Raw genomic sequence first — 14534 nt, forward strand, 5'->3', positions numbered from 1 at the left:
CGTATCATATCATTGCCAACACTTCAGAAGTCAGGCTTCAGCATGGGCTGGATCCTGGCAGCTCTTAGCCCTTCCACAAGGCAGGAAGGGGCTGGGGCTGGAGTGCTGGCTGCCCTCTCAGTCCCAAAACATTCCCCTAGGCCCCTATTTGACATTCATTTTTCTGGACTTACGGTCTATTTTCTTTTTCTTCCAAAGTTAAGAGGGTTTTTGTCTCTAAGTGCTGCGTGCTCAGAAACCAGCTATGGATGAATTTTATCACCAACTGTGGTTGCGAGGTCACAGCAGATGGACTGTGGTCAGTTTAGTGTGACTTTCTGCTGAATTAACAAGTACCCAGTGAGGAGCAGTTTTCTACTTCCTGGTGTAGGAAAATAATCTGTCACTTAAACACTGAGCACCTATGTGCCAGCAACTGTTCTAGGATATGGAGATGAAGCAAGCAATGTTTCTAGTCGCTAAAAGTTGTCTAGGGAATGAGGGCCTGGGTGGCTCAGTCAGTCGAGTGTCTGACTTCTGCTCAGGTCATGATCTCACAGTTCGTGGTTTTGAGCCCCCTGTCGGGCTCTGAGCTGATAGTGTGGTGCTGACTTTGGATTCTGTCTTCCTCTCTCTCTGTCCCTCCCCCACTCACGCTCTCTCTCAAAAATCAACACGGAAAAAAATTTAAAACAAAGTTTTCTAGGGAAAATTATACTATTCACAATAGCTATAAAAGTAAAAACCCCCAAGAATTCACATTAAAAAAAGTAAAAGGTCTACCGAGGGATACAGAGTGTACAATTCAGTGGTTTTTTAGTGTATTCACAAAGTTGGGCAACCATCACCACTAATTCCAGAACATTTTCTTCACCCCATAAGGAAACCCTGCACTCATTAGCAGTCATTCCCCATCCCCATCAGACACCCCTAAGCCTTGGCAACCACTCATCTGCATTTTTTTTATTTTTATTTTTTAATGTTTTATTTATTTTTGAGAGAGAGAGAGAGACAGACAGACAGAGTATGAGCTGGGCAGGGGCAGAGAGAGAGGAGACAGAATCCGACGCGGGGCTCGAACTCGTGAACCACGAGATCATGACCTGAGCCGAAGTCGGATGCCCAACTGACTGAGCCACCAAGGTGCCCCTACATTTTTTTTTTTAAAATATATTTATTTTTGAGAGAAAGCATGAGCGGGAGAGGGGCAGAGATGCGGGGATAGAGGATCTGAAGCAGGATCTGCGCTGATAGCAGTGACCCCGATGTGGGGCTCAAACCCACAAACCGTGAGATCATGACCTGAGCTGAAGTCGGATGCTAAACTGACTAAGCCACCCATGTGCCCCCATCTACTTTGTCTTAATAGATCCGCCTATTTTGGACACTTCACTTGATGGACATTTGTTTGTTTCTGCTTTTTGGCTACTATGGCTATTTTGGATGGACATGTTTTCACTCTTCCTGAGTATATACGTAGGAGTGGAGTCAAATGGTAACTCTTGGGGTGCCTGGGTGGCTCAGTCGGTTAAGTGTCTGACTCTTGATTTCGGCTCAGGTCATGATCTCATGGTTCGTTGAGTTTGAGCCCCGTACTGGGCTCCATGCTGACAGTGCAGAGCCTACCTGGGATTCTTTCTTTGCCCCTCCCCTGCTTGCCCACTCTCTCTCTTAAAAATAGACAGACTTAAAAAAAAAAAAAGATAACTCTTTATGTGTAACTTTTTTGAAGAACTGCCAGACTGTTTTCCATACTGGCTGCACTATTTTACATTCCCACCAGGAGTGTATTTAATATGAAAGGCAAAGGATCTGAAAAATGATACGGTTTTATTGAAGGATATCACACAAGACCTAAAATAATAGCTGTTATGGACTGCATCTTTGTGTCTCCCCCAAATTCCTACATTGAAATCCTAATCCCCAGTGTGCTAGTATTAGGAATAAGAAATGAAGGTTAAATGAGGCCATAAGGCTGGGGCCCTGATCGGACAGGATTAGTGTGTCCTTGAAGGAAGGGACACCAGAGAGAGGGGGCTCTTGCTTGCTCTAGGTCTTGCTGTCTGTGATCACGTAGGAAAAGCCATGCACCCGAGAACACAGCAGTCAGCAAGTGGGGGAGAGAGTCCTTAGCAGAAAGTGAATTTGCTGGCACGGTGATTACAAACCTCTGGCTTCCAGAACCAAGAGAAGATAAAAGCCTGCTGTTTTGCCACCTAGTCTATAGTATTTTGTTATGGCATCCAGAGCATACTAATAAGACAGCTGTAATGCGCAATCCCAGTCAGAATCTCAATAAAGTTTTCTACTTGGGTGCCGGGAGCGGGGGGGGAGAAAAAAGGTGGAACTATAATAAAATTCTCAGCCTAAATGGAAAATGCACCAACATGGCCAAGGGAAAAATACAAACAAGACTGGGGGGGGTGGGGGAGTGGGGGGAGACTTGCCTTATCAGAGGTCAGATACACTATAAAGGCAGTCAAATCAAGACGGTCCAATGCACAATTGTCAAATGGACTGGAGAGACCCGAAATAGATCCCAGTATACATGAACATTCACCTACATAAAGGTAATGCTTCAATCCACTGGGGAAAGTGGTTTTTTAACAATTTGCAACTAATGTTGGAAATAATTGGCTATCCCTCTTAAAGAGAAAGGTGAGACTCTATTTCCGCCTATAAGCCTAGATGAATTCCAGTTGAATCAGACAACACATAAGCTAGATATAGAAAACCTAGAAATTTAAAATGACATACCTGTCTTAAAAAATTACTCTTTTCCTATGGCCCAGGGATAAAGCATAATTGGAAAAGTCACATGCGATGCAGGTAAAGTTAATTCCTGTTCACAGAGTGCTCACGATCAGCGACAGGTGCCCAGGCCCCAGTGCCGCACAGCGGTGGCCTACAGGACAGGGAACCCCCAGACCGGCAGCACAGCAGCAGACCTACAGATGGTGCCGACTGCTCGCTGGTCAGCAGGTAAGAGAAAGGGCTGAAGCACTGCTGCCTTTGAGGAAAACGTTCTGGCAGCATCTTTTACTATTAATTATTTTTTAGAGTTTGAGAGAGAGCGAGAGAGCACGCACGTGCAAGCAGGGAAGGGGCAGAGAGAATCCCAAGCAGGCCTCCTGCTATCAGCTTAGAGCCCGATGCGGGGCTCGAACTCACAAACCGTGAGATCATGACCTGACCCGAAACCAGGAATCAGACGCTTAACCGACTGAGCCACCCAGGTGTCCCTGGCACCATCTTTTAAAAGCACACATACCTTTCAATCTAACAATCTTACTCCTGAGAGGCTAGCATGTAGGAACAAAAAAGCATTATAATAAGGCTACAGAGACAGCAATATTCAGAGAGAAAAACTGACAGTGATGCCAGTCAACAGGGAACTGGTTGAAGGCAACTCCCCATACCTGTTTAGATTCGCATGCAAGTATCAGGAACATTAGGGAAAACATAGCAGGCTATTATTGATCTAGGTGCGAAGGTGGGTTAGAGGAAGCGGAAGAGAGGGAGGCCTAGGCCTCAGGCCTGCACCCTGTTATCCACGTTTCTCAACAGGGGCTATCCTGGCATTCTGGGTCAATCAATTCTTCGTCAGGCAAGACCGTCCCCTTTCATCACGGAACCCTCAGTGCAGCCTCCAGTTGTTCCAGAATGGGAACAACCCATTCCAGTTACCTCCCTGCCCACAGGTCCAGATGCCCCATCCTGCTGAGAACTGCTGCATTCTAGAAACCTGGTTTCCAGGAGCTGGCAGAACCTGCCTTGCCCCTCACAGCCACCACGTGCTTCCTCAAATGTTCTCTGCACCCTCTGGCAGGCGCCTCACCTCTGACACTCACTCCCCACCTAAGTCTGACTATCACAGATGACGGACGATGCCTCATGATGTCCCTTAACTCACTGGCCCTAACAGAGCCACTCAATCAAAAGAGTCTTCAACTCCCACATGCCAACAACAAGAAGTAACTGTTTGTTTTCTGGAAACAGCTGAGTAAACAACATTAAGAAAGAAATTCTCATTCAAGGAATACATTTCCTCGAGTTTCTGGGTAAGCTTTCCTTCTGGTGATCAAATATAACCATTTATGAGGATGACAGGAGTGACCCCATCTCATTCAATCTTAACCATCCTGGAAGCAAGTATTCTCTTTTTGTGAGGGGATGGAAGTTCAGAGATGAAACACACACACACACACACACACACCACCACTAAATTTAATGATGCGTAGCAAACCTGGAATTTGAATTCCAATTGATGCTCTCCTCCAATGGAAGGAGCAATGTGGCCAGGGGCCTCCTAGCGGTCTGATCTCCTAACAGCATGCGGGAGAATAAGCACATACCCGTAAGGGTGGCCCTCAGCCTGTCTTCACTGCCCCTGTCCTATAGAGGTGGAATTTCTGGGAGATTTAGCAAAATGCCTCATTACCTTCCCAGATAAACACATGGGGTTTTCTGGCTACACGGACAAAAGAGCTAGGAAAGAAGATTACGGACAAGGAAGCCAGGCAGGGGCTGGGTTGATGGTCAGTCAGCAGAGGGAGCCAGATAGCTGCTGGAGACCCACCTGTTTAAGTGCATTCCGTGCAATCGTCTGGAACGCCTGCTCCACGTTGATGGCCTCCTTGGCACTGGTCTCGAAGTAGGGAATGTTGTTTTTGCTGTAGCACCAGGCCTGTGCCCGCTTTGTGGCCACCTGGAAGAGGAAGCAGGGTGTATGTGTGCTCCTAATCTAGCACGGCCTCAACCTTCTCTAGAAGGATCATGGTCCCTAGCCTATAGGTAGCACAGGTGAGGGAGCAGACCTGGGGGGTGAGGGTGTGCAGGGACACAGCTGCAGACCTGTCCAAGGTCACCCTGCTGGCTCTGCATAACACAGCTAGACCTCAAACCCAAAGCCCATTCTATAATCCATAGTTTCTGACCCTTAGCTACACTTAAAAGGAGTAAGCAGCCAGCCCAAGAAGTATTGAATCATTTCTCCTAGGACCTCAGAGGTCCCAGCCCAGGAAATGCCTGGCAGCTTGGTCTCTAAGGTTCACTGTCCCTTACCCATTACTGCTCATATTAAACCACCTGTGTCACAACCTTGTGTCACAGAATCCTGCTGCTCTCACCAGCACCCCTACCCTCTCCTACCCCAATTCCTTCCCTGAGCCTTAGCCTATTTTCAGGCATGAGGGGACTGTCACTTAGAAAAGGGAGAAAATGAGATCAATGGCCAGAAATAAACCTAGTTATAATTAAGAGTCTATGTTCCCAAGAGAAATGCTATTTGAAAGTGAACCAGAGCAATTTTACTCAAAGCCCAAAGCGCAATCTTTTGCACACATGGAGATCCAGGCAGGCCTCCGAGGTGCAGGAGAGCAGAATTACAAAATCTAATCCCTTCCTTTCAAGTGCAGAAGAAGAACTGAGGCTCAGAAGGCAAAGGCAATGGTCCAAAGTCACAGCCGGTCAGGGGCAGCGTGGGGATTTAAACCAGGTCTCCTGAGCCCTGGTCCTCAAAGGCAGCTGGCCAAAAGGTAGTTCACATTCCCACATATACCTTTCTAGAGCCATTCTGAGCGTAGCAAAGAACCCTCCAAACCACAAGGCACCGTGGAAGCCAGTGCCTCTCACAGGAGGGGAAAATAACAACGGGCCCATAGAAAGCCACCATTTTCCAAGCTCTTCCTGGGTGCCAGGCTTTCAGGTGCAGCGTCACCTGATCCCAGAGTATTCTTGTTATAGGAGTCAACGTTCAGACTCCAAGAAGTATTCCCAAATTAAAAGTGCATGAGCCAGGCTTTAAATGCAAGTCTGCTTTTAAATCCAAAAGACCAAAATGCAGACTGCAACCCAGCCTCAAGTCCAATTATTTCATGGGGACCAAAAGTGATGGACTTGCTACTTTGCTGGCATAATCTCAAAGGGAAAACCACTGCAGACTTTCACTGTCCCTGTGCTGCCACAGAGAAAGCAAAACTGGTATGCCATTACTCGGTTAGGAAGCAAGGCTTTATTCCAAGGGCTGGATGGGTAACTAGTGATCTCTCCCCTCTCCCCCAGTATGGGACTGGGACACACACACACACACACACACACACACACACACACACACACACACAGAGATACTGGGTATTGGTCCTTAAGGCACGTGGCTTTTTACTAATCAAAACTAAAAACAGTAGCCATCTGAAACTTAGCTGCTACTTTTAAAAGAAGGCCCAGCAGCCACGACCTAAATGAGGGTAGATTCGTAAGCCTCCACATTTTCGACTGTCACTACCTTTGGCACTTACTTGTCTGTTTTCGAGGTCAATCTTGTTTCCCAACACCACGAAGGGGAAGTTTTCAGGATCCCGGGGACTGGCCTGGATGAGAAACTCATCTCTCCAGCTATCAAGGGTTTTGAATGTGTTGGGGGCAGTGACGTCAAATACCAGAACGCAGCAGTCTGCGCCTCTGTAGAAGGCCACACCAAGGGACTGGAACCGTTCCTGTCCTGCTGTGTCCCAGATCTGCGAGAGAGAAAACATTATTCCTTGGGGAACACGGCTGTAGGAGTGGGGGACACCAGAGGAAACGAGCTGGATCATGGAGACACTCAGAGACAAGTGACTTCAGAACCAGAGTATCCAGAAGAGCCCTGACAGACAGCATGTGTGAGTGCATGTGTCTGTGAGGGGTGACGCTGAGTCCGAACTCTGTTAGAAAATGTCTTTACCTTGATCCAGGTGGTAGTCACACGAACAGATATTTATGTGAAATTCATGATGTAACCTTAAGGTTTATGTACTCTGGGGACTTTTTGGGGGTGACAGAATACAGGGAGGTGATTACTCACTGAATTGTATATTTAAATTTACACATTTTACTGTCTATCAAGCTTACCTTAAAAAAATCAGCATGTTTTATTTATACTATAACTCACTTAAAAACAAAAAAAGCAAACAAAAACCCCTGACAGAGAGAGATGAAGGGAAAGACAGACAACAAGAACATACTCTAGAATATAGGTGAAAGCCGGCTTTCAGTCTGAACACCATGTACTACTGACCAGCTCAAAGAACTTCACGCCGTTCATTGCCTTGCTAGGTTTGAGAGCGAAGATGGATTCCCTCACTGCCCTAGATTCCTAACAAGGCCACCCTGATCAGCCTGGAGAGATGACAGGTGTTATGAGAAATGGTCCCACATCCCCCAGCCAGTCACCAGGTTTAAGAAAGTGGCTGGGTCAGAAGCAGCATACTATTACCTCCAGCTGACACGGGTCTCCCTCCCACTACTGGATTCACTGTCGGCAGGGAACGCGCTCAGCTTCAGAACACAAGAACTTGGACCATCCTTACAACCCAGATACATACCAACTTTACGTCCACATCACCGGCCAACCACCCCAAAGGCCCAGGGTTTGAACCCAAATGGGGTGTGGATTGGACTACTATGGTTTTATCTTCAGAACCAGATTCTGCAGAAAGATGGTTGAGCTCCTCTGTGAAGCCCTTCTCAGGCAGCCAGTCCTGCCTCACTCCAGGTGATCTGGAACACCTGGGCAACACGTCAAGTGTCCCTAGGCCATACAAAGATTGAGCTCCCAGTTCAGGTAAGAAGAGCACCATACAAGACGAGGGTAGGATGCCTGGTTAGGATGACTTAGGTGCGAGGCTGAAGGGCAGCAGAAACAAACCTAAAGCCTATTAGTCTAACTGCCTCTCATCAGAGTTGGAGGACTAAATGCTGCCCCACCCCCAAGACAACAAGCTAAGTACACACATGTAGACATGATGTGATCTCTAGCGTCACTGGATCCCCAGCAGAGGGGCTGTTGGTGAGGTCTGATTTTGTGCTTTTCGGGTTTCCCAACATCCTACACTGAATGTGCGTCTCTGAGTGAAAAAATGAACCCTTTCTCGTAAGAGAGAGACTGGGACGAAGGGGGACTCGAGAGCTTGGTCACACAATAAGGAAAGTAGAAACAGACAACTATTCCTATAAAGAGAAAATAAGAAAACAAGATTTAAAACCAGAATTTAAATCTAGGCTTGTACCAAAAAAAAAAAAAAAAAAAAAAAAAAAAAAAAAAAAATTCCGTTAGAGAAGTAAGTAACATTGTTCTTATGTAAACATCTGGGTAAGTAAAGCCAAAAGAGCCCTCCAAACACTTGGCACACACCGCCCCACGAGACCATTACTCTAGGTGTCCGTGCTGTGGGGTTTTATGTAGCTGAAATCCTCCCCCACACGTCACTCCTCTCTGCCCTGTGAAACACTGCAGCACTTTCTCTGACAGCGACTCACACCTTTATGGATGCCCAACAAACTCAGCAAACAACTTCATCCTTGTTAAAAAAAGCAAAACAAGGGGCGCCTGGGTGGCGCAGTCGGTTAAGCGTCCGACTTCAGCCAGGTCACGATCTCGCGGTCCGTGAGTTCGAGCCCCGCGTCAGGCTCTGGGCTGATGGCTCGGAGCCTGGAGCCTGTTTCCGATTCTGTGTCTCCCTCTCTCTCTGCCCCTCCCCCGTTCATGCTCTGTCTCTCTCTGTCCCAAAAATAAATAAAAAAAAAAAAACGTTGAAAAAAAAAAAAAAATTTAAAAAAAGCAAAACAAAAAAAAACACCCCGGCTGCCAATTTTCTGTACTTGTAACTCAGTAATGAATGCTAACATACAGAGCCTCTTCTGTATTTCAGGTGCTTGTTTAGGACAGAATCCCAACAGGAGAATTACATAAGAACTCTACCACTTTTGGGTGGAACCAAATGGGTATTTGGAACTCACACACACAGAGAAGGCAAAGTAAGGGGTTGTTAAAGAGAAAAGCTGAAAAGCTGGGCAGTTATTCTTAGCAACTTTCAAAAATTAATTTATCTTCAAACCTAGAAAAATATAGTCCTATAACTGTGGTCTTTAAAACTTTTTAGTATTTTAACTGAAATATTTTGTTTTCTACATTCAAAACACACCCATATAACTACCTGCTACTCGAATGTGACAAATATTAACACTGACACCTTCATGTCAGTTTTTTTACTATTTTTTTATTGTCTAGTTTTATTTAAATTTTAGTCATTTAAAAAATTATTTATTTTTTCAAAGTTTATTTATTGATTTTGAGGGGGGGGGAGAGAGAGAGAGAGAGACAGAGAGAGAGAGAGAAAGAGAGAGAGAGAGAGAGCAGAGGAGGGGGGGAGAGAGGGAGGGAGGGAGAGAGAGAGAGAAGGAGAGAGAGAGAGAGGGAGAGAGAGAGGGAGAGAGAGAGAGGGGGAGAGAGAGAGAGAGAGAGAGAGAGAGAGAGAGAATCCAAAGCAGGCTTTGCACCACCATCAGTGCAGAGCCCAACATGGGGCTCAAACTCATGAACCTCGAAATCATGACCTGAGCTGAAATCAAGAGTCAGATGTTTAAACTGAGCCACCCAGCCCCCTACCCCATCCCCTTTTTTAAAAGGAAACAGAGTTAACCCTTCCTCACAGCATTCCCTTTCCTCCCTCCCCAGAAGTAAATGGTATTATCCTATACATCTTTTTTTGCAATTTGCTTTTTTTTCCCCTTTTCCAAAAGTTAATGGTTATATAGCATTCCACTTTCTTAATATACATCCTTTATTCCCTGGTCATCTGAGCTGTTTGCAGTTTTTCAAAAAAGCTGCAATGAGCATTTTTCCTAGGCTTTTCTTCTTGTGCCCAGAGGTAAATTTCTCTAGGCTACCTGCCTAGACAGAGAATTGTGCATGTTCAACAATGGAAAGCAAAATGGTAGTCTCTATTAAGAAGAGCTAATATCCCACCAACAGCTTGAGAATATTCTGCTTCCCTATATTCCTGCCCAAACTTGATTTTGTCAGCCTTTTTTTTCCATGTCTGCACATTCAAAAAAAAATTTATTTGGAGAGAAAGCCACATGTACATGCATGCAAGCAGGGAAGAACAGAGAGGGAGAGTGACAGAATCTCAAGCAGGCTCTGCAAACCCACAAACTGAGAGATCATGACCTGAGCTGAAACCAAGGGTCGGACGCTTAACTGAACGAGCCACCCAGGTGTCCCTTCACGTGTACATATTTATAGTAACACACTTTATTAACTTAAAATTTTTAAAAATGTTTATTTTTGAGAGACAGACAGACAGACACACAATGTGGGCAAGGGACAGAGGAAAACAGAGGATCTGAAGTAGGCTCTATACTGACACCAGCGAGCCTGATGCAGGGCTCAAACTCACCAACTGTGAGATCATGACCTGAGCTGAAGTCAGACACTCAACTGACTCGAGTCTGGGTCACCCCATGCTTTAACTTTAAATTGCAATGTAACAAATTACTGTTAAAATACAATAAAGAATATCTGGGTAGTACATCTGAATCACTTTAAAGAACTCTATCTACATCAAGAGAGATCTGTATAAAATGAGGAATATATTAGAATTAAAAGGCTATCTAGTTTGCATTTTTCTTAAAATGTATATAAACTCTCACTTGCAACTCAGTGACTTTAATAATAAGTCATGTCTGAATATTTATTTTCTACATGATGGACTCCTTGTTTAAAATGTTATGGTAAAGGGGCTCCTGGGTGGCTCTGTCGGTTAAACATCCAACTCTTGGTTTCAGCCCAGGTCATGATCTCACAGTTTGCGAGCAAGTCCCAAAGCACTGTGTAGGACTCTGAGCTGACAGCATGGAGCCTGCTGAGGATTCTCTCTCCCTGTCCCCCTCTCGTGTTCTCTCTCACTCAAAAATGAATAAGTTAAAAAAAAAAAAGTTACAGTATGACATTCTTTTAGTCCTATGGACGGTAAATAGAATATCTGTTACTGTTTACCATTAACAATTTCAATTATTATTATTTTTTAATGTTTTTATTTATTTTTGAGACAAAGAGAGACCAAGCACGAACAGGGGAGGGGAAGAGAGAGAGGGAGACACAGAATCCGAAGCAGGCTCCAGGCTCCGAGCTGTCAGCACAGAGCCCGACGCGGGGCTCGAACTCACAGACTGCGAGATCATGACCTGAGCTGAAGTCGGACGCTTAACCAACTGAGCCACCCAGGCGCCCCATTTTTTTTAAATTATTTTTTTAATGTTTTAATTTATACCATTAACAATTTCAGATAATACTTTATATTGAAATAAGACACTTTTCTTCCCATCTCCATGATTTACTTATTTTATAACCAGAAGTTTGTTCCTTCACCTTGACCTGTTTCTCCCATTTCCCACCCTCCCTCCCCTCTGGTGGCCACCGGTTCGTTCTGTGTATTTATGAGTCTGTTTTTGTTTATTCATTGTTTTTTTCAGATTCCACAGACAAGTGAAATATGGTATTTGTCTTTGATTTATTTCACTTAGCATAGGCCCATCCATGGTGTTGCAAATGGCAAGATCTCATTCCTTTTTTATTGCGAGTAACATTCCATTGTATGTATACGCGTCTTGTCTATTCATTCATCTGTGGATGGACACTTGGGCTGCTTCCATATGAAATAAAACACTCACTGAATATTATAATTTTACTTCAAATCTAATTTTAGTTCCAGAGAAGGCAGTACTATCTTAAAGGCTTGGACAAGGTTTTCTTTTTCTGTTACTCCAGGAAGATCACTTAACAGCAAACACTTGAGGGTTTTACTTAAGTGATGCAGAGAAATGATGCCTTTGTCTGTGATAGCCCCACACAGAATTGTTTCCATTTCCAACACACTTTGTTGTAAATTTTTAAGTTTACAAAGTCTCAACAGTGATCCTCAATATCATGACACGTGCATGACCTTATCTTTCTAGCATGCTGTTAGTGCTCCGTGGGACCAAACCCGATGCTCAGGATTTAAGAGCCGGTGCATCAACTGCCTGAATCCTGTCTGTCTAGGGAGCCTGCTGAGAGGTCGTTATAGTCCTTCTGTCAACTCTCCTGGCCACGGCAGCGCACCACGGCCCCACCGCACAGTAGCCACATGGATGCTGTCCCTTCAGGGTTGACATCCACTTTATTCAACCAGGCCCAGAAGTATCTGGAGTCACAGGACCACGGGAGTTTCTTTAAGCCACACAACTGCTGGAAAGTTTTTCCCGAAGGCATCATTTGATAGCGTCGGAGAAGCGGAGGGTGTAAGGAAGAGGAGGTGTTCCCTGCACCTACAGTGGTCCAGCCTGCCCTGTCACCTTTTTAAATTTGCAGTTCCCTGCAGTTAAGCCATTGGAATTAAAGGCTTCTTCTCATAAGCCTGCTGATGTCTTTTGTCCAGTTATCCAGTGGGTTGTCTGTTGACTGGATACTATGATGCATTACTAACATCTTCTTCTGGTCTGTGGTTTGTCATTAGGGAGTCTTATTCAAATGTTTACTTTTTTTTTTTCCTTTCTTTCTTTTTAAAAATATGGAACGCTTCACGAATTTGCGTGTCATCCTTGCGCAGGGGCCATGCTAATCTTCTCTGTATCGTTCCAATTTTAGTATATGTGCTGCCGAAGCGAGCACTCAAATGTTTACTTTAATGTAGTTTACTGTCAATCCTTTAGGATTTTCTCTTTCTCTATTTTAAACACCAAAGGTTAAAAAAAATTTTTTTCTACTTTTAAAGTTTTCATTTTGTATTTTTTTCATTCAGGTCTTGAACCCTCCCTCTTGGTTACTCCTCCTCATTTAAAGGGAAAACCACTGGCCCGTCCCATTTACTGTGTAACTCCACTTTGCTAGTCTTCTGGAAGCCACCTCTCTACTCAGTGTCCAGCTGGGGGTGGCTTGTTTGTGTGCTCTCTGTTCCCTTGATCTGTCTCTGACAATATCACAGTTTAAATTGCTATGGATTCAGAGTAAGTTACCTTTAAATTTTTCATGCATACTTGATTCCATCTAATGTTTACTACTGACTGATTTCTAGCTTCTTCCTGAACCATGTAAGGAATTTAAAAAACCCACAGCAGTCACTAATCTTCCTCCACACATTAAATTACAGAGGTCCAATCTTGGTTTTCTATGATAGTTTAGAAGTTACATACTCTTACTATTATGGTCATAATTCTAACAATAAATACATGTATACAATTAAAGTTGACCTCAATTTATCTTCCTAACCTTTCCAAATGAAATCACTTTCCTTCTGTCTGAAGTACATCTTTTAGAATTTTCACCGTGGAACTCAAGGATATATGCTTTCATTCTTAGTATTTTTAGTAGAGACAGAATACTGTGGTCAAGGTTTCTTTCAGAATATATTCCACTGCCTGGTGATCTCCACAGTTACTGTTTGGAGTCAACAGCCTCATTTCTGCTCCTTTTCAAGATCATCTTTTTTCTCTGGATGCTTTCAAGTTTGTCTTTTTTTTTTTTGGAGAGAGAGAACGACCAAGTGCACGCAGGGGAGGGGGGCAGGAGAGGGAGGGAGAGAATCCTAGCAGGCTCCATGCTCAGCATGAAGCCCAACGTGGGGCTCGATTTCACAACGGTGAGATCATGATCTGAGCCAAAATCTAGAGCCACCCAGGCGCCCCTGTCTTTTTTTTTTTTTTTTTTTTTTTGTAATTTCATTATGATTCATCGAGATTTCTTTTTTATTTATCCATCTTGGGAGTTTGAGCTTCCTCAATCTGTGGATTGGTGCCACATCAGTTCTAGCAAATTCGCAGCAAATATTATCTTTGATCTTTGTTTTGAGATTGATTAAAAGGAAGTCTGACCTATCTATTGAATCCTGTTTGTACCTCTCCTACCATTCTTCATTTCAGCTCTCTTCTAGCATACTGATCTGTTGCTAAAAACATTCTCGGATTTCCACCTTTTGGTTATTGTATTTTCTTTTTATAAATTCTATTAACTTACACACTTGTTTAGTTTCTTCTCTCCAGATATCTAAGATTGTCTTATTTCTCTGAAATATAAAAACCACTCTGAAAGATCAGGGAACTTTCCATTGGTTCTTGTCTTGTTTTCTTATTCGGATCATCTTATTGCACGTTGCTAAAAGCCCGTGAAAAATATGTGAGGATTCTTCAAGATCTACCTTGATGATGCCTTTGTCCAGAGATGATGACTCTCATTTACTTCTAGTCTTTCAAGCTGCCTGCAACAGCATGAGGGCCAGCTGTGCCTTTCAACCTTTCAGGAACACGTTCTCTGGGGCACCTCGGTGGCTCAGTCGATTAAGTGTCTGACTTCAGCTGAAGTCATGATCTCATCGTTCATGAGTTTGAGCCCCGCACTGGGCTCTGTGCTGACAGCTCAGAGCCTGGAACCTGCTTCGGATTCTGTGTCTCCCTCTCTCTGCCCACCCCCCCACCCCACCCCTGCTCGCACTCTCTCAAAAATATTAAAAAAAAAAAGGAACACGTTCTCTTTCCCACTGTTTCCAGACTCCAGTGACCAGTGGTTCTTCAGATGGTGTTCACTCCAGTAGTGCAGCAGTATAGGGTGCAAGCTTAGTAGGGTATGTGGGCTCTATTATAATGGCCCCAAACCCAGGAGGACCTGGGGTCTGACTTCTGAATCAGCCCACATCGCCGTCAAAACCACAGCTTGGTCCTATAGCTCTGTTTCTCCTAGGTACAGGATGCAGCTTTTAGTCTGA

General features: G+C 44.4%; 1 protein-coding gene, 1 non-coding gene and 1 pseudogene across 2 annotated transcripts in view; all 3 read right to left on the reverse strand.

The window, feature by feature from the left end:
* Nucleotides 1-14534, reverse strand: part of RAB7A (RAB7A, member RAS oncogene family) — a 70995-nt gene that overhangs the window by 1846 nt on the left and 54615 nt on the right. The window contains exons 4-5 of the mRNA XM_042912202.1: nt 6276-6494; nt 4559-4687 (exon numbers count right to left, since the gene is read on the reverse strand). Of these exons, the coding sequence (XP_042768136.1) occupies nt 4559-4687; nt 6276-6494 (348 nt within the window). The remainder of the gene's footprint in view (nt 1-4558; nt 4688-6275; nt 6495-14534) is intronic.
* On the reverse strand, nt 11426-12379 carry LOC122204663 (annotated as a pseudogene).
* On the reverse strand, nt 12342-12448 carry LOC122214739. Its single transcript, XR_006200095.1, has one exon. It is a non-coding gene; the product is annotated as a U6 spliceosomal RNA (small nuclear RNA).

Source organism: Panthera leo, chromosome A2 (assembly GCF_018350215.1).
Source record: "Panthera leo isolate Ple1 chromosome A2, P.leo_Ple1_pat1.1, whole genome shotgun sequence".
Taxonomy (NCBI): Eukaryota; Metazoa; Chordata; class Mammalia; order Carnivora; family Felidae; genus Panthera; species Panthera leo.